This window comes from Lytechinus variegatus, chromosome 18 (assembly GCF_018143015.1).
Source record: "Lytechinus variegatus isolate NC3 chromosome 18, Lvar_3.0, whole genome shotgun sequence".
Classification (NCBI taxonomy): Eukaryota; Metazoa; Echinodermata; class Echinoidea; order Temnopleuroida; family Toxopneustidae; genus Lytechinus; species Lytechinus variegatus.
In genome coordinates, this window is record NC_054757.1 from 14,818,522 (window position 1) to 14,837,073 (window position 18,552).

The 18,552-nt window shown below is 37.6% G+C and overlaps 1 protein-coding gene across 2 annotated transcripts in view; it reads right to left on the bottom strand.

Annotated features, from left to right (window-relative positions):
* The window catches only part of LOC121432076 (glutamate dehydrogenase, mitochondrial-like), a 31,453-nt gene extending 13,979 nt beyond the window's left edge, over nt 1-17,474 (bottom strand). For both annotated transcript variants that reach the window (XM_041629921.1, XM_041629920.1), the window contains exons 1-11: nt 17,172-17,474; nt 11,892-12,016; nt 11,115-11,256; nt 10,424-10,624; nt 9,657-9,796; nt 8,489-8,623; nt 7,814-7,951; nt 6,034-6,171; nt 5,257-5,337; nt 3,601-3,724; nt 2,296-2,450 (exon numbers count right to left, since the gene is read on the bottom strand). In XM_041629921.1, the coding sequence (XP_041485855.1) occupies nt 2,296-2,450; nt 3,601-3,724; nt 5,257-5,337; nt 6,034-6,171; nt 7,814-7,951; nt 8,489-8,623; nt 9,657-9,796; nt 10,424-10,624; nt 11,115-11,256; nt 11,892-12,016; nt 17,172-17,307 (1,515 nt within the window). In that variant the 5' untranslated portion in view covers nt 17,308-17,474. The remainder of the gene's footprint in view (nt 1-2,295; nt 2,451-3,600; nt 3,725-5,256; nt 5,338-6,033; nt 6,172-7,813; nt 7,952-8,488; nt 8,624-9,656; nt 9,797-10,423; nt 10,625-11,114; nt 11,257-11,891; nt 12,017-17,171) is intronic.
* Nucleotides 17,475-18,552: the final 1,078 nt, after the last annotated feature.

Genomic DNA, 18,552 nt, shown 5'->3' on the forward strand with positions numbered 1-18,552 from the left:
TAATCAAAGTAAGGTGACATACCAATAAATTTGAAAAAAAAATTAGAGTGAAATACACCTAATAATGATGTTAAATGATTAAAGAGTTCAGAATAGAAGGGAAGTACATGTAGAGAGAAAATATGTATGGAATTTACATAGATAGAAAAAAGGAGTATGGATGACACACTATTACACAGGTTACTTGAAGCTCGTCCACTCTGCTTTTGTCAATTTGATTAGCCCTCAACATGACACAAACACAAAGTAAAATACAAGTTGAAGCGACCACAAAATCACCACCAAATATATTAAATACATGTACATCTGTAGCTAGATAAAAGAATTAGTAGCCATCCATTCATGGTGGTGCCACACAAGATAAAGAACCCCTATCCGAAGAAGTTTTTTTTTTGCATTTTTTCAAGTTATTCTGATAATATTCTTATACCCCCTCCCCCTTCTGCTGGCCTTTATCAGCCCCCCTCTTCCCATTCCTAAAAAAAAATCGCACATTCCCTGCGGAAAATGCTAATGACATTTTCCAGGTGTGCCCAATGACAGTATAAGTTTACTGTGGCAATTTTTCATTTAATACACAATAAACAGAAAATTAAAAAGGACATACATTGAATAAAGTACAGTACATTAGAAAGAAAAACATGAAAGTGAACAAAATTGTTGAGGTACATTAACTCACAAACTATGAAAGAGTGAACACAAAATTATTTTGTAATGATTCCTTGTATTGAGGATATCAAATCCTTGATGAAGACCAAAAAAAATCCCACAAACTTTTGTACAGGAACATTCATTCATGGGCTAAGTAATTAAGAATTATTGGAAGTGGATCCCACTGAAACAATTGATTGCAGTGCACAGGTTACCTGGCATTTATTTATTTTTTTTGCCTGATGCTTCATTTCACTTTTGACAGGTAAATGATTAACTATTTCTTCTGACCAGGTGGGTTTTTCATAAAGCTGTCTGTACATGTAAGTTATGATTGACTTATGGTATGATAGCTCAGTCGGTAGAGCGGGGGTTTCGGATAACGGTGACCCTGGTTCGATTCCCACTCAGTGTGCTAGTACCCTTTGGTAAGGATCAATGCAGGTCCCCCAGAGAGGACCTTAGGCTGTTGGTCCTCTGGTTGCTCATCCATGCTTTCTTCAGGTAAAAAATCACCACCTTTTACCATTTTACAGCACGACTGCTGACCCTTTCTTATACTCAATGACCAATGACCTTGTAGCTGACTTAGCACCTAAGAACATATTCCAGTCGTGTGTAAAGTCATACATAACTGTACAAACAGCTTTATGAAACAACCAACAGCCACGGTTTCTGGATGAGGATTGAATAACAAAGATCCAGATCATGATATGAAACATACAATAAACACCATTTCACTTGGGCATTAGAATAATGAAACAGTCCAGCGGTAAATGCCCTAGGCTATTATGCCTAAGACATCTTAGAACTGTTCCGAACGAACCTTGCGCATGCCATACTAACGCCCTTGATAATGTGTATAATGTGGATGTTACCAATCCCATTTTGTTTTGGTTTTGCATTAGTTTAAACCAAGATGACCAATGCATGGCTCTGCCATTCATAAGACCATACAATCCTTCTACTTCTTTCCATATCAATAAATGAAACCCTTCATCGCACTTCATGGCACTATCGAGGGCTCTCTTCACCTCTTCACTTACCCTTGCAGACCTCTCCCGCCCTTTTGGCTTAGATATTGTCCCTTCCCTCCTCCTCATATCCCTCAAAAATTCCTTATCCTTTCTGGTTGCACGGGCCTAATCACAAGTGGCAGGCCATATATATTCATTCGAGCCAACCCATTGCTCAATTTTTAAATTTGATCTTGCTAATTGACGAAAATGAATGAATATGATTGACAATCTAACACTGATTCTAGGGAGGGTACCTACTGAACTTCTTTTTTCCAAATTGGAAAGATATATCACCACTATGGAACTAATTTTTATTACTGGCGGAAGAATTAGGGTCATTTTACTCTCTCAAGTAATGATTTTGATCCCGTCAGGTGTAGTCTTCATAAATGCTGATTTATTTTTAAAATGAGCCGGTCGAGGTACCCCTTTCTGGTCAGATATGGAATGTCAGACATTTATCCTATCCACTGGTAGTAAACATTCAACCCTTGAATTTCCTCCTTATTTTTAATGGATTCTTTTTAGGTGCCACTTTAACAGACGAATCTATGGGGATTGAATTAGGCCTGTGATACCTTCCCTCCATGGCACTCATGCACAGAAGAAGGCGCTCTTCACTTACCCTAGCAGACCTCTCCATGGTGTATGAAAGACCACTGTGGACGATGTCTTTCTCGCTGGCGCCAGCGATGCGGTCCTTGAATTGATCTGAAGGGGTGATGGGGATGCCACTACCATGGCGACCAAACTTCCTTTCCAAGCTCTCTTGTACACTCTCTGTAGGAGGATTTTTTTTTGGAAAAGAAAGAGAAATTTGTTTTTTATAATGCACACTTACTAATTTTAATTCGGTTTGATATTCATGTACACGATGGTGACATTTGTACTGGCAACATTTAAAATAGAAATAGAAAATATAGATAGAAAATAAATACTGACTCTAAACATCACATAAATCACTGAACCCCATGAAATCATTCTAAATCAATCTATAAAAGAATCATAATTAGGGATGCCAGTTGGAATTGATCAGAGGGCCTGAAAATCACCTAGAATACAATATTTTGTACACAAAAATGCTAAAACTATGGCCTGAAAATAAATTGCCAGAGCCTGAATTCAGGCTTTTTCCTGAAAACTGGCATCGCTGCATAATAGCCAATTTTATTCATAACTTTCACAACGTGCTAAAAGAATGATACCTGACCACCTGACGAAAATGATACTGTTTTGATTCTCAATCACCTTTTGAACTGACCCAATAATAAAGTACAGGGGCGAATTATTTTGGGGTTGTTTTTTCAGCACCAATCACACCCTGAAGGGCAGATTCTAGAAAGAAACTATTTTTAAAAACAGATTTTTACAACAGATTCAGTTCTGAAGGGTGTTTCATCAACATATCTGACAGGTATTCATGGTGGTTTATTTTCAAGTGGTCTAACACCAATTCATCCAATTACTAACTTGTCTACTATCATTTGGTCTACCATCAGTTCTATCCACATGGTCTCCTTGCATTTCGTCCTCTCACCATTTCGTCTAACCATTTGGTCCAAAAGCCATTTAGTCCATACACCATTTGGTTGGACAAAATGACTGAAAAAAAAATGGGTGTTAGACCAACTGATTAAGAGACGAACTGGTCACAGACGAACTGGTGATTAGACGAAGTGCTTATTGGACTAAATGGTTACTGGACCAAATGGCTCTTGTAAAATGTTGATGAACGGACGACATTTACCTCCATGGTTTTGATTGGCGCAGGTGCCTGACTGTTACTCCAGCTGTCAGATAATAATTATATTTCAGTATCAACAAACTTTCATGGCCCGGTTGCCCAATCTGACCATGTACATAATACATAATTTAAAAAAAAACCTGAGAAAGAGAAAGAGAATGAGAAGGATTAAAAAAAAATACGCACGAAGGAGATGTGTGTTGGAATCTCTTTCATATTTGAAGGTTAGACGACCATAGCTGACATGGTTGAGGTTCTTGAGCCATTCGAAGTACGATACGGTCACACCACCGGCATTGATGAACATGTCCTATGAAAAGAAAGCAAGGCAGAATAATACATAATAATGCATATACAGTTTTCATATCGTAGGGTGGATTTCATTTATCACGAACAAGGAAATTTGTGGAATCTATTTCACATGACGTATGGGGCAGCTGTTGCTCGCATATGATGTCACAAAGTAAAAAGTTTTAAAGAGTTCAGTTCTCTTTTCTTTTTTGATGGATTTTCATTTTCTTCGCAAATATTTTTCTGAGAACTTCTGATCATGGTGAACTTTCCCTTTTAAAAAAATCAAAAGATTATGACATCCATGAATCACCCATCTGAAGAAAAATGTCTAATTACAGAATCATGAATAAAAATGGATCTGAATTATATTCTGAACTTAAATTGGAATATTCAACACTTGTCTAACATAAATTATGAAGTTAATTAATCATTGTTAGCATTGTAGTATCCCATTATGTTAATGCTTGTATCCATTTTCTATTCATTTCATGTTTGTATGAATGAAATTCAACTGAAACGGAACTTGCCAAACACTTACCCTTTGAAAAGACACTGCTGTAATAAGCCATTTTATAATTACAACTTGCACATAAGCAGATAAAAGTCATTAGCCATACACTGGAACAGTGCTGTTTAAATCATTGATGCCAGTATAATGATCCATGCAATTTGAAATACTAGTATGCCTGTTATCCCTATAAAGAATAACCACAAGAATTCAGTCATGTTTTTGGCCATGGGTCAAATGATAGCCACTAAGTTTAAAGCAGCCAATGCAAGCTTTCCTAATTGTAAATTAAAGGAGAATGAAACCTTTGGAACAAGATAACTTGTGTGAAAACAGAAAAATCAAAGAAACAGATCAACAAAAGTTTGAGAAAAATTGGAGAAATAATGAGAAAGTTATGAGCATTTGAATATTACAATCGCTAATGCTATGCAGATCCTCACATTGGCAATGCGACAAAGATGTGTGATGTCACTTGTGAACAACTCTCCCCATTACTTTAGTATATACTAGTATTTCACTTAAACTGCCTCTTTTATCACATCTATCAGTAGATCATGTGCTCTTTCTATATGAGTGCATGTAATACAGATTTTTAAAGAATACATCATGGATAAAGAGTTTGTATCACCATAAGAAAAAGCAAAAAGAAAAATTCTGGGGGTAATTTATAGTCCATGAAAGGGAAAGTTGTTCAAATGAGACGTCACACATCCTTGTCGCATTGCCAATAGGAGGATTTCTATGGCATTAGTGATTGCAATATTCAAATGCTCATAACTTTTTCATTATTTGTCCAATTTTTCTCAAACTTTCTTTGTTCTCATTCTTTGATTTTTGGCACAAGCCTCTTTGGTCCAAAGGTTTCATTCCCCTTTAATGTAACCTAAGTAGTAATACATTTAGGTCATATGCAAAAAGAAGCTCTAGAGCTAATTACATGTACATGTCTTGTCATCTGTGTGTCTCACTCCTTAGTACATGTAGTTGGTCTCGTAAGATATGACCTTGTCAAAGTACAATATCTGTATAGTACTCACCGGTATAACTAAGACTTTCTTTTCCAGAAGGATTTTATCTGCAGCAGGGGTAGTTGGGCCATTGGCACCCTCGGCAATGATCTGAAGAAATAAACAAACACAAAATGATGGTCAAAACCGGGAAGGGGGAGGGGAATCTAAAATTTTAACAACAATCATTCTGTTATAATGTTTTCTATCTAATATTTGTTTGTTTCGATGATGATGCTTTTCATACTTTTCAATTTGAATTTGAATTTCATTCCTGCTGTATCCTATCTTCCAACATTGAATTCAGGGCCACATATCATTGCCTCTATTAGTTGGTTCTTTAAAAACAAGTTCAAGATAAGGAACTATCAGAACAATATTAATTTTCATTGAATCCATATTAAGTTCAACATTTCGAGATACCATAATTTTCCACAGATACCACAGGTTTACTTATACCTCTCATATATATTTTTATTCAGTGAGAAATTAAAATAAAAGAAATATCATATCACTCAAAACAGGTGCTTCATTTCAGTACTTAATAAAAGAATGGTCAACTGCCTACATAATGGTGTGCATGAATTTGCTCCTATACAAACTGACCCATATACGGTTGGGGATGTAACAAAGGCTTTGGTTTTAATACGGTAAGGATATTAAGGTCCCACGTCTGGCATAATGTGCAGAGTTTTCATGGAAGGGGTTGAAAATGAAGAAAATGGAATGGAATCCTGTGCTTACTGGAACCAGGTGTGTCCCTGAAAAACTTACAGGAAGCAAAAAAATTAAGAGGTGAAATATTACCTTGGCCTTGATGTCCCTGGCATTGTCAGCTGTGATCTGTTTCTCTCCCGCACAAGGTACCAGGATGTCACACTGTTCCGTCAGGAGGTTCCCTTCATAGGGCTCTGCTCCAGGAAATCCTACGATGGTACCATGCTCCTGAATATCATCACAAAGCATAAACAACAGATGAAGATGAGGATTAAAAGTAATACTAATAATATAATATTCTTTTCCTGTATAGTGCATATCACATACCATTTAATGTCTCTATTCGCTTCCAAGGGGACTTGGATATTATTACCCTGGCATTAACCTGGCAGGCCGGTTACAGCACACAAGCACTTGAAGTGATACATTTCTGCTAGGTACCAATTTACTTCACCAGGGGGCCATTCCATATAGCTGTTAGTAACTTAAGAGCATCTTTAAGAACGACTGGTGATCCTTTCTTGTGGTAAATGATATTCACTATTAAATGTTCATTAGTGATTATTTACATGTAGCACATAAGAAAGGTTCACCGCTCGTTCTTAACGTTGCTCTAAAGTTACGAATAGCTTTATGAAACACCCACCTGGATGTAAATGACTTGTTAATGAGTGAGAAAACTACGGTATTAGGCCTGGAATGTATTGCTGGGTTTATATCTGGGAGTGTTTCCAAATTTATATTCATGTGTGTAAAATTAGACTTTCCATCATTTTTGCAAGTACAGCAAATGTGATAAAGGCCTGCTGTAGTGAATATGATTTCTGACAGGGGTTTAAGTGTAGATCCACTAGTTCACAAACCTTTTTTTATACTATCATGTCTTCATTGCATTATCTGCCTAATGCGGTTGTGCAAGATATATCAGATATACAGTAACTGGGAATTTAAGCGCAATTGTGAGACATGACCTTCAACGTTGTCCACATTGGCAAAGAAAGTTTCACAGATATTGCCTGCCTAGAGGCTGAATATAAAAAAAAATAATTTCCACAATGGAGTTATATTGTTCCCAAAGGATTATATTTTACCCAGAGCAAGCAGTGCTGAGGGAACATATTCTAAAGAGGGGAAAATATAGATTCGCAGTGGAGATGAAATGTTATTTATCAAATGGATAGACCTGGCAACATCTGGGCCCCGTCTTACAAAGAGTTACGATTGATCAGATCAATCGTACATCTTAAGGAAATCCATCCAGCCATAATTTTTTCTCAAGGAAGTTTGCACAATGTCCTTTTAAACAAAGAGAGGCACACTGAATTTTCAAGAAAACAATGAATGCATGAATATACATCATTGTTAGAAAATATTTTGAACAAACATGCATAATAGACGTTGAGATTGCTGGCGTCCATAGTTGTGATTGATCGGATCAATCGTAACTCTTTGTAAGACGGGGCCCTGTTATACAGTATGTCTGGTTTATGTTGGTTCACCATCAGAGTCTGCAAGGGCTTTATGATAACTCACAATTCTTGATGCACCTACGTCTATCTCATGATAGAAATACACATCTAGCTTATGCTTAATAATGCAGTCTAAACGTACACACTTACACATACATGTACACCATGCGAACCACCTGATAACACGGCTTATAGGCAGCTAGCAATGTCACCTCAGTGAATATAATGCCGTCATTTACAATACAACATAGTAATAGTTACTGGGTTCTGAGGTGGCATCAAAACCTTAAATATAACAAATTTGATCCTTGCAGCTATGATCACAAGATGGCGTATTGATCTATCACTAATTTGAATCTACTTAACCTATGTAATATCAAAGGATAATGACTAATTCTTACCAGCTTGTAGTCTTCAAGTTCCTTGGGATGGATGCCATTGGGGTTATAGATGCTACCATCAATCTCCATCACTCCTACACACCGAGCTCCGTATCTATGAAGATACCTAGTGGAATGAAGACCCACATTACCAAAACCCTGAGGGAGGAGGGGGGGGGGGAGAAACACAAGAAAAAAAATTGAAGGAAAAATGACTGAAAAGCAATTAGGGTGGTGTGATGATGAGAACCAAGCCCATCATGCTTCTTCAAAGAATTTTAGTAAAGTCCCCAGTTTTAGGAGGTTCAGAAAAATTTCATGGATTCGGGAAGAACACAGAAATCACAGAATTTAACAAAATTTCACAGTAAACATGACGATGGTACAATTTTTTTTAATGATGTTAAAAGCTGTGCGCACCAGAATCGGTAGACTAGCTTAGCCGGGGTAATATAGGAGCGCCTTGAGCACCTAGCAAGGTGGATCCGTGCGCTACACAAATCCTATATTATTATTATTAAATAGAGTGAAAATCATAAAATTTACAGTAAAGTCCAATAAAACAAAACCATTAATCAGTAAAAATATGCTAATAATCCATCTCATTTGCACTATATCACATACACAAGGGAATCTTCCTATTTTGGAGTTTGACTTTCCCATAAGCATATTCAAACCATCTACTTTGTATTTTACCTGTACAATGAATGTCTTGTCACCGAAGCCTGGGGTGAGACCGATGAGACTCATATAGGAAGCCTCATTAACAAAGTTCTCTACACCGTGGTACACACCACGCCCCGTAGCTGAGATACGACCATGTATACCACCCTGCATCAAGAAGAAAATTAATACGCTCAAGAGTCAAGAAAGAATCATAACTCTCAAAGAAAATATTTCATTTGGACATTTGCTTCTGTAGCTTCAGAAGCTTACAAACTTGAGACTATTTACAATGTCCAACTAACATTCTTGAGACTATTTACAATGTCCAACTAACATGAGGTGCTTCTACAAATTACTTTGGAATAATATTGGGTCCTGTTGCATAAAGGTTAACCATCCAAAAATAACCTGCATGGACTCCATGATTTTGATTGGCTGTACAGAATTGTTACCATGGTAGCTACTTTAATAGTAACTTTTAGCAACAGGGTCCATGAGATGCCTGCAATGTCACTAACATCCCAAATTCAAATACGTACATTATTTGTTTTATAAAAAGTGTTGGTAGAATGAATCTGCAATGGAAAGTTTGTTCAATTCCCTCAAAATTTTCTGGGATCAAAGATGATGTGGTCACATCATCTGCTGTCTATTATGATATTACTGGCATGGTATATTGTCATGTTGGTGCAAGAACACCCTTAATAATACACTCTAGCACATTGTAAGCGCACAAAAATGCCCTAAACAGCTTTCATAAGTGCATTGCGTAAGGGCATTTCTGCACTGATTCAGTGCGCGAGAGTGTTTTGACATGAGAGTTCTTGCACCAACACCACAACAGAAATTTTATCAGGTCTTCTAGGGAGCGTTTCATTAACATTTCTGTCTGACAAGTGGTCAGATCTGACAACCTTCCTTGATTCTGATTGGCTGAAAAGCACTGTTACTATGGTAACTGTCTGACAAAATGGGACTTGTCAGATAAAATGTCCACAAGTCCTTTCATGACACGCTCACCAGATGTATTTCATGGAGAGCGAAGTTGGCTAAGTCCAATACGCCTTTGAATGTCTTTGACAGATATATGGTGCTATACAAATGTTTTGCATCATCATCGTCATCTTATGGGGGGGGGGGTGGTGTTGTTCGGTTAGACCACAAAGAATGGTCACTTTGACCAGTATGCGGAGCCTACCTGTGTGATTGGTTTTCCTGTAACACAAGCATGTGCATTGATGTCTTGGTACCCAATGGTCATAGCATAGGTATCAGCCATCCAGCTCATCTCCCTCTCACCTGTACCCATGTCAGGAGCAGGTACGTCAATACCAGGTCCTACAGAAATCATCAAAAACATTAGTAATAACAATAGTTCAACAACTTATACTTGGTAGAGTATATACATGTAAGGATACTACAGTGCTAGTTAAAGATATATATGACATATAACAATAAGAAAAATAATAAGAAAAATGGTAATATACAAGGGCCAGTTGATGGACCAGTGAATAAAGCCATTCTTGGTTCTGTCACAGTTCACTTTTAACTTACAGTATCTTTACATTTTTCTAATCTTACATAGACCTATAAAACCTTTGTTGCTCATATCACAAATTTTTCCTCACAGCTCAAACAGCTCCCTTCAGGATTTGTCTTATCACATATCAAAGGGGTCTCACTCTTATAAACAAAGCAATTTTTATACTATTTCATCAAATCTAAAACACGATTGGGTCCTTGAAATTTGCTGCAATGACAATTGCTCCGCTGCATATTCCACTAATTAATGGAATGACCAACTTCAACCCTAGATTTTACACTATATCCTATCCTAAACCTAACCCTTAACGTTACAAAGAAAAACCTATTACATGTACAACCCTTACCCCATATCTTAGGCTAAATAAAGTCTGGAGCAAGTGTCACCAGAGCAATTGTTGTGTCATCACATGATGGACCTACCAATAAAGCCCTTTTTGGCTAGTTCCATGCAGAACCTCCTTGTGATCTTCTCTAGTTCCCTCTCGGAGAACTTTCTCGGGTCGATCTTGATCCCGCCCTTAGCGCCACCAAAGGGGACGTCCACCACGGCACACTTGTACGTCATCAGAGATGCCAAAGCCTTGACCTCGTCCTCACTCACGTCCTCACTGTATCTTATACCTGAATCATATGACATTTAAGGTGTTTCTTATACCCGAGTCAGAACACAGTTTAGGTGTTTATTATACCTGAATCATAAGACAGTTCAGGTGTTTCTTATAGCTGAATCAGAAAACAGTTTAAGTGTTTCTTATACCTGAATCAGAAGACAGTTTAGGTGTTTCTTATCCCTGAATCAAAAAGAGAGTTTAGGTGTATCTTATACCTGAATCAGGAGACAGTTTAGGTGTTTCTTATACCTAAATCACATGACAGTTTAGGAGTTGCTTTATATACCTCAATCAGGAGACAGGTTAAGTCTTTCTTATACCAGAATCATAAGACTGTTTAGGTGTTTCTTATACCTGAATCAGAAGAAAGTTTAGGTGTTTCTTATACCTGAATCATAATGACAGATTAGGTGAATTAGCATGGTCTAAACCATGAGCAACTCATGTGTAACTTACTTTATGAACAGCTTTACAATCACCATCCAAGTTTTACGACATACCTCCTTTGCATGGTGTTCTATGTTGGCTGTGCTGAGCCCTGTAAGCTTGAATCATTTTAAAAGAACCGTCGTCTCTTAGCAGAGGGAAGTTGATACTGAGTACATGGTTGCATGGTTTGAGCAATCTCAAGATTCCTTGAACCTGTGAGCATGAACAATATTTAACGTAGGAATCAAAATTTGTTGTCAAAATTTTTCTGTACAGGTACATGTCCATCATCTCGAAGCAGCAGAAGGTTGATGGTTGCATGGTTTCCAAAGTCTAAGCATACCTTAAACATGCTTTAATAAAACCAACATAATTTTTGCATTTCTTGTGTCAGCAGAATGAGCACCTGATATGGCAAACACTAGTTGCTCCAGAATTTTTGACTCAAACAAATTTTACTACCAAGTCTCTGTCTAAATGCTCCAGTACCAATTTGAAAAACAAGGAAAACAAATTTAAGTGGGTTACTGATATGACTTTTATTATATATAACCTACAGACAAAATAAATATAAAAAAGTTGTATTATTATACATAAAGCCTAGATCGCTCTGAATAAACTACCATCCGCAAGGAGAGAGAAGTTGAAACCATCTCTGTTAATAGCTCCATGTTGAAACTGTGTACCTAGTTTTAGAAGTCTCAAGTACATATTTTGACAATAAAAAAGAGTAACTTTTTAAAAGCTCTCAATAACATTTATCAAATATTTGACTTTTATTATAGACCACATTATTTCAGTTAAACATTACTAAAACTGTCCTGGCAAAAAACTGTAGGTTTACTTACTTTTAGTCTTTTCTCATTTTCCGATCCTGGCCCCTTGAGTGTGTCTACAAGTCTGTCTTCCACCAGGGAAGCCCCTCGATCGTAAAATAGTTCCACCATCTTAAAGAAGTTTGGGTCATCTTGTGCTGGAAAGGATGACAATACAAAATATGCTCTGATATTAGACTCTCATTGTAAATTTTAGAGGGCACCCCATCCCAATGATATTTCAGGTGATAAAAAACGAATTATGATTTTTTGTGGAGAGAAAATAAGAAAGTATTATTAAAGATAAATGTACTGTAGTACATTTTGAATATCCTTATTTCTCATCTCAAAATGAAATCAAACTATTTAAACGTACAGTCATGTCATCTTCACCCCCCCCCCCCTTTGCCATAAGAAAAAATACCCTGGCGAGGCGCTGGTTCCAGCTTGGGATTCAAATGCGTCCCATTACAGTTAGTTTCAAAATTGATCGAATCATCAAAAAATGATTTTTCGCTGACAGAACTGACAGAAAGCAACATGTACATATAGACCCTTGCATCTGATTGAATGATGATAAAAAGAACAATACAAGATATTGTATGAAATGCTCCACTCACAATCACATTCACAGCCTGTGGGAATATTGGATTCATGAAGCTGTTCAGGAAAAAAAAATGTGCAGCCAGGCAAACAGTCCCATCAAAATATTGATAACAGCCCTCATACATGCAAACTGCATTCATTTATTAAATTTAGAAAAAGAGGCATGTTTGGAACAAAAAATAAGAAAATAATATTCCTCCCCTGCCTAGATGTTAGCATACCTTCTCATCCATACTATGTCTCAATCAATAATTTTATGAACGTCCTACATGTACTTCATGTACATGTACCCTGACATTATTTCGTACTAGACTTTTCAAGGAGCCAACACACTTAATGTAATAATAGAGTACACAATATATCTTATTTATACTGGTACACACATGTACATACATGTACAACATGTAAACGTAAAATCTGTCTGGATTCAGAAATGCACAATTGGGACAAGTTTGATAATTTAGTTTTTATCATGTATGACTCTTTGTCCCGGGGGGGGGGGCCACTTCCATTCACGAGTGGATACCATGCGCGACCATGGGGTCTCGAAAAGCACCCTAAACAAGTAATTTCCATATTCTGAAAATGCACCCCTTAACAAGTATTGGCGTGTGAAACCCTACCCTTAACAAGTATTGGAAACAAAACGATACTCTTGGCAAATATTCCCTGAAATGAACCCCTAAACAAGTACAGGAATGTTTTATTGTCACGGGTCCTTCGGTCGTCGGCTTTACCTTTTTTGGTTTAGTACGACCCCACCTTCTACACCTCGCGCAAATCGGACTCTAAACACGTAGTGTTGGGGCAAAAAGGACATCCTTTATAAAACATTTAATTTTGTTTTAGCATCCCCGCAAATTCGACCCTAAACACGTAATTTTCCTAGCGAAATAGATACCCTTTTTTCATTATTTTTGTGTTTTTGACACCCTTATCACGTTACGTACGTAACGTGCCCTATCGTGAAAAAGACATCCTTTTTACGTGTTTTTTTGGTCGCGCATGGTATCCACTCGTCAATGTAAGTGGCCCCCCGGGCTCTTTGTGCAACAGACCCCTCGGCACTGAATGTATACTGGTACATGTAATGAATGCCAAAGTGACACTGATTTTTTTTAATTTGTAATCAAACACAACTTGTTTTGTATGTAGTTAACCCGAGTGAATACCTGACTGACTAGTACATGTAGTAGTACTGTACAGTTGTCTGGCTATGGCATTCTGCCAGAGTGCAAAGGTGCCTCTAAAGGTTACTAAGCCACTACTGATATGACTGGACAACGAGTAGTCTTTTAATCACACCAGTCAAATGATTTGTTTTGTATCCGTAAGGAAAGGAAGTGTAAAGCATAAAATGTACAGTAGAAGCCTTGTAGGGTTTGTTTTGTTAAGTATCTGTTAGGAAAGGAGTGTATTATAATTTGTTACATGTAGGTTTTATATGTTCATGATCCAGGTCTGAGTTGTTAAAATCAAGGATACATGCATGTCCCCCCCCCCCCACCCCACTGCTCCCTTTTCTGAGCAATCTACCATGTCATCAACATTTGCTACATGATGTACATGTATTCCCAGGTATGCACGTACATTGGACCCTACATACTGTACATGCATGTACAGAATATAGACTTTTAGGGCTCTCTTTTCCAGGGTTTTTGGAGGCATTCAGGCATGAGTCTTTGGTTCTTGACATGTTTTATTAGGGTTTGCTATTGTAGAAATGACATGAACATATTTGAATTTATGGTTCTTTGTTACCAGTATTAAAAGGGTGTGTTTAAGGGATGGCAAAACATGCATTCGTGTACATGGTATAAAAACTGAGGCTGAGGTTATGTGTTTACAGTGCTACATATACATACAGTGTGCCCACCCATTCCCATACTTTGTGATTTGTGGTATTATAGATCATGCATGTAGACTCACACACATTGGTGTGCCTACCAAGTTTGATTGCATTTCATTTCTTGAAGTGACATCTGTGAACAGATGCTGTAAAATAAATGAATTCTGTGACCGTATTTCATATCCGATAGCATAAATTTATATACCGGGGTACAAAAAAAAAATGAAGCAATGAACGTGCACCCTCTCAATCAGTTATCTACATCAAAGACAAACTGGTGCCAAAGGTACATGTACATGTATCACTTGATCTCTAATGACTGCTTGTGTCACGAACAAACAGCTGTTTTTTTAGAGTGACCCAGTGCATTCATTAATAAGGTGGGCGGAGTGTCTAGACCAATAACCATGATCTGTGGACACTAGAAGGAGCAGTTACTACATGTATTCACATTATATCTTTACCAGTATTTGAATAATATCTGTAATCTGGATTATCTATTCTTAGAATGACTGAAAACTCATGCACACACAGTGACTCAGAATCTTTGATTGAATGTAAGTTCATTAAAAAAGAGATACATTGTAGACCTAACTAAATGTCTGTTCACTGCTTTCACAAGATCAGTGTGTACGTATTCACACGTATCACACAATGAAGTAAATTCATGCAACTAATTTCCTATTATCTACAATATAATGGAGTGCAGATGCAGCTTTCTTCAAGTGCAGAACTAAAGTACATGTACATCTAGGCCTATATAACAAACTACATTTAATAGTAGTTTTCATAAAGGTTACAACATAACACTATAAAGTATGAACAACAAAGAAAACAATTTATGTTGATTGAGGGATCCATAAAAAATAGCAATTAGCCTTGCTGAGCGACGACCCCCATTACACTACATGTAACGTAAATCCAGTCTTTGCTACCAGTCTATAGTGAAAGCCTCTAATAGCACTTGGCCACTAAAATTATCTCCCATTTGAAAGAAATATTTGGAACCTGAAAAGGCAACCTGTCTCCAGTGGACAACTTTTCTGTTTCCCATGGGTCTGAATGTACACTGTACATGTATTGTCATTGTTTGAAGTTTGTTTGATTTGTTTGTTAGACCGATGCGCATGAGTCGGAAATTGTGCGGAGTAAAAAAGAGAGGATGCAATGTTGAGATGGGGAATTCCGTTTTTTTTAGCTCCGCCAGTAACACACACTAGGAATTGCAATTCCGGCACATGCGCATTGGTCATCCCAAACAGTTTAGCCATTTTCTACATGTACAGAAAAGATCGAACACTGATCTATTGAATTTTAATTTGATTCAGGGACAAGCTCTTTCATTTACCATTCAATGAAAAAACTGTGAGGACAAACATCGATAGAATTCAAATACATGTACATGCATAAATTCAATTCTTTCAAAATAATTTGGGGGTGTTTTGCACACTTGTTCATGGCAACCACCCTGCTGTGGTGAATCCCCAGCATGATGATGATCGATGTAGTAGTATGTACAACACACATATTTAAAAAATACAGTCTATGGCAGGCCCTACATGTACCACTTTCGTAACCAAAAAATATGGCAAGAGTTTCATATGCACCCCCCACTAAATATTGAAAATAAAAACATGGATAAGGTTCAGAATATATCTAGCCCTGTCTGCCCTGATATAGCACATGGGGGAGGGGAAATACATACCAAAATATGTCTTTATTCCATCAAATTTCGAGCAGGATCTAGTGCATGTAATTGTCCATAGACATCAGTTTATTTTAGTCAGGATATGTGAGTCTAGACTACATGTAGTCGAACTAGCTACTGTTAATCGTTAAAATACCCCTTCCGGTTTCAGCGTTTCGCTAGCATAGCGGGAAGAGGTCTTCATCATGCCTGGTCTTGACTGCAGAAAAAACGAGGGGATTGTTCGAGTCCCAAAATAAGGTAAGCAACAGAAAAAGAAATGATAGAAAAATCTGAAGTGAACGAGTCGGAAGTCTAAACAATCTTGTTATTTTTGGTGGGGGTGCAGATAAGGAACTCTTTCCCCAAAATCCTCATTTCCATACAGCTGCAAGTTGGGGTTTTGCACCTGTTCACTGCTACCACCCTGCCTGTGGGGAATCTACAGGTAAGACTATGGTATACCAATGTTGTACAGAGCACACACTTTAAAAAATCATTAAAATATCACTTTTGTGACCAAAATTACTAATTTCCATACAGTTGCAATTTATTTTTCATTAGTAACTCGGGAAAAAATTTTGTATTCACTAGAGCGCTCAAAAACTTGAATTTTGGGCATATTTTCGTCTACGCCCTCTATTGGTGGAAAGTAATATGGCAAGAAAATTTTCATTTTTGTATCTCTATTTTTAATCAAGAATAAAATGATTTAAAGTATTAAATTTAAATAAGAGCCAAGTTGTATGAATAATATGTAGGCCTAGGTGTAATGGAAACTGTCAGTGTAAAAAATCAGGCATTTGCCCAAACAAAAAGAGAAAATAAGCCAAACATTGCCACCCTTATTTTGCCACACATGGAGATATAACTGAGAACAAGGTTATCATAACCTGGTTCATTATGGGGTTTTGTATTTTTCGTATTCACCGTCTCAATCTGTATTGTAGTCTCTCAATTTCTGTTCTTTTTTGTTTACGGCTACGCAATTGAACCTGCAAAAGTGCAAGTAACAAACAATGTCAAATTCATCGAGGAGGTTTTACTTGGCTTGCCTGCCTCAATATATCCTGGGCTATTACTATTACTAGGCCTACTAGGCTATTATTATCACTCACTCAGTCTCACTCTCTCAGCTGGAGCTCAGCTCCGCGGCCTCGCGAGAACTTACCTTCCTCTTCGGCGCCGCTACTGCATGATGCCCCATGTTGCGATGTGGCGACTTGTGGACGAACTCTCAAAAACGAAGCTGTTCCAACTCCTTTTGAGCATTCCCTATAAAGACCTGCAGCAAAATTCCTCAACATTTTGGTAGGCGTATTACCTCTCAAGGTCTCTACAGAGTCTGTTACGGCTAATTTTGAAGAATATCCACGCTGTTTGTAATTATTCTAGGTCTCTTTTGCTTCCCTGAAAACAGGTATATGCCGGATGTGACGCGAGATCGATCGGAGTTCATATGCAAATATGGGTATGGCGGAGGTGTGTCACCACGCCAACCAATGAAACTGCGTCTCTTTAGATGAACTTTGTGACGTAACAATCTGATGGCTTGTGACTCAAACGTGGATTATTGGATGCAATGTACATTTTTCGAAGTTTGAACAAAAAAAAAATTTACAAGATATAGGCGTGCAAGGATGGAAGGATGTACGTGTGTGAGGTGGCGGGGGGGGGGGGGGGTCTTACACGTGTGTGAGGGGGGCTGTACACCAAAAAGTTTCCAGGACCAAGAAAAAAGGGGAAAAGGAATGAAAGGAAAGGAAAAGGGGTGAAATATAACATTACATGTATTTTCCGAATTTGTATAGGCCTATATATCATCAAAATTAGCCGTGTTTAGCAGTTGAACCTTAAACCCAAACGTAAGCGACAACCAGATGCTAGTGATTTAAGGTCACGATCAGACGCATATAGGCCTAAATAAAAAAAAAATCCTCGCACCCAGCTTTTTAGAAAATTTTACCCACCGGCCACAAGCAATGCCTGGACCCTCAACAATTTTGGCTCACTGTGTTATAAACAAGATGAAATATTTCTGTTAAAAATACCTTGTATTCTTAATCTTTTATAGGCAAAATATGAGTATTCAACGCAACTTACAACAGACGTTTACCCACTTATTTATTTATTTTTATTTTTTATTTTAAACGTTACAAAATCTTGACCCGATGATGCCTAAAAAGGAAGTATAGGGCCTATCCATTCTGAATGAAAGCATGAATGAAGCAAACCGAGCTTTAAAATATGCCATTCAAAGCCTATATGAAGACTAGTTGATACTCTATATTCACTCCCGACCTAATTGGGTGGGGGGGGGTAAGTCAACAATAATATTATGGCAGTGAGTTTTGAAAGTGCGTGGGGTGGCCGGTGAGAGGGGACTACTAACCATGAAAATAATCACAATCAGATGATATTTTTAGGTCCGTTAGTGGGTCCGTGATCTAAATATAGATTTCTCCTGACCCCCACCCCTTTCACATTTTGCATATTTCCCCCCCCCCAGAAAAGTGCCGCCAGGGATAGGCCTGCACTCGTATAGATCAGAC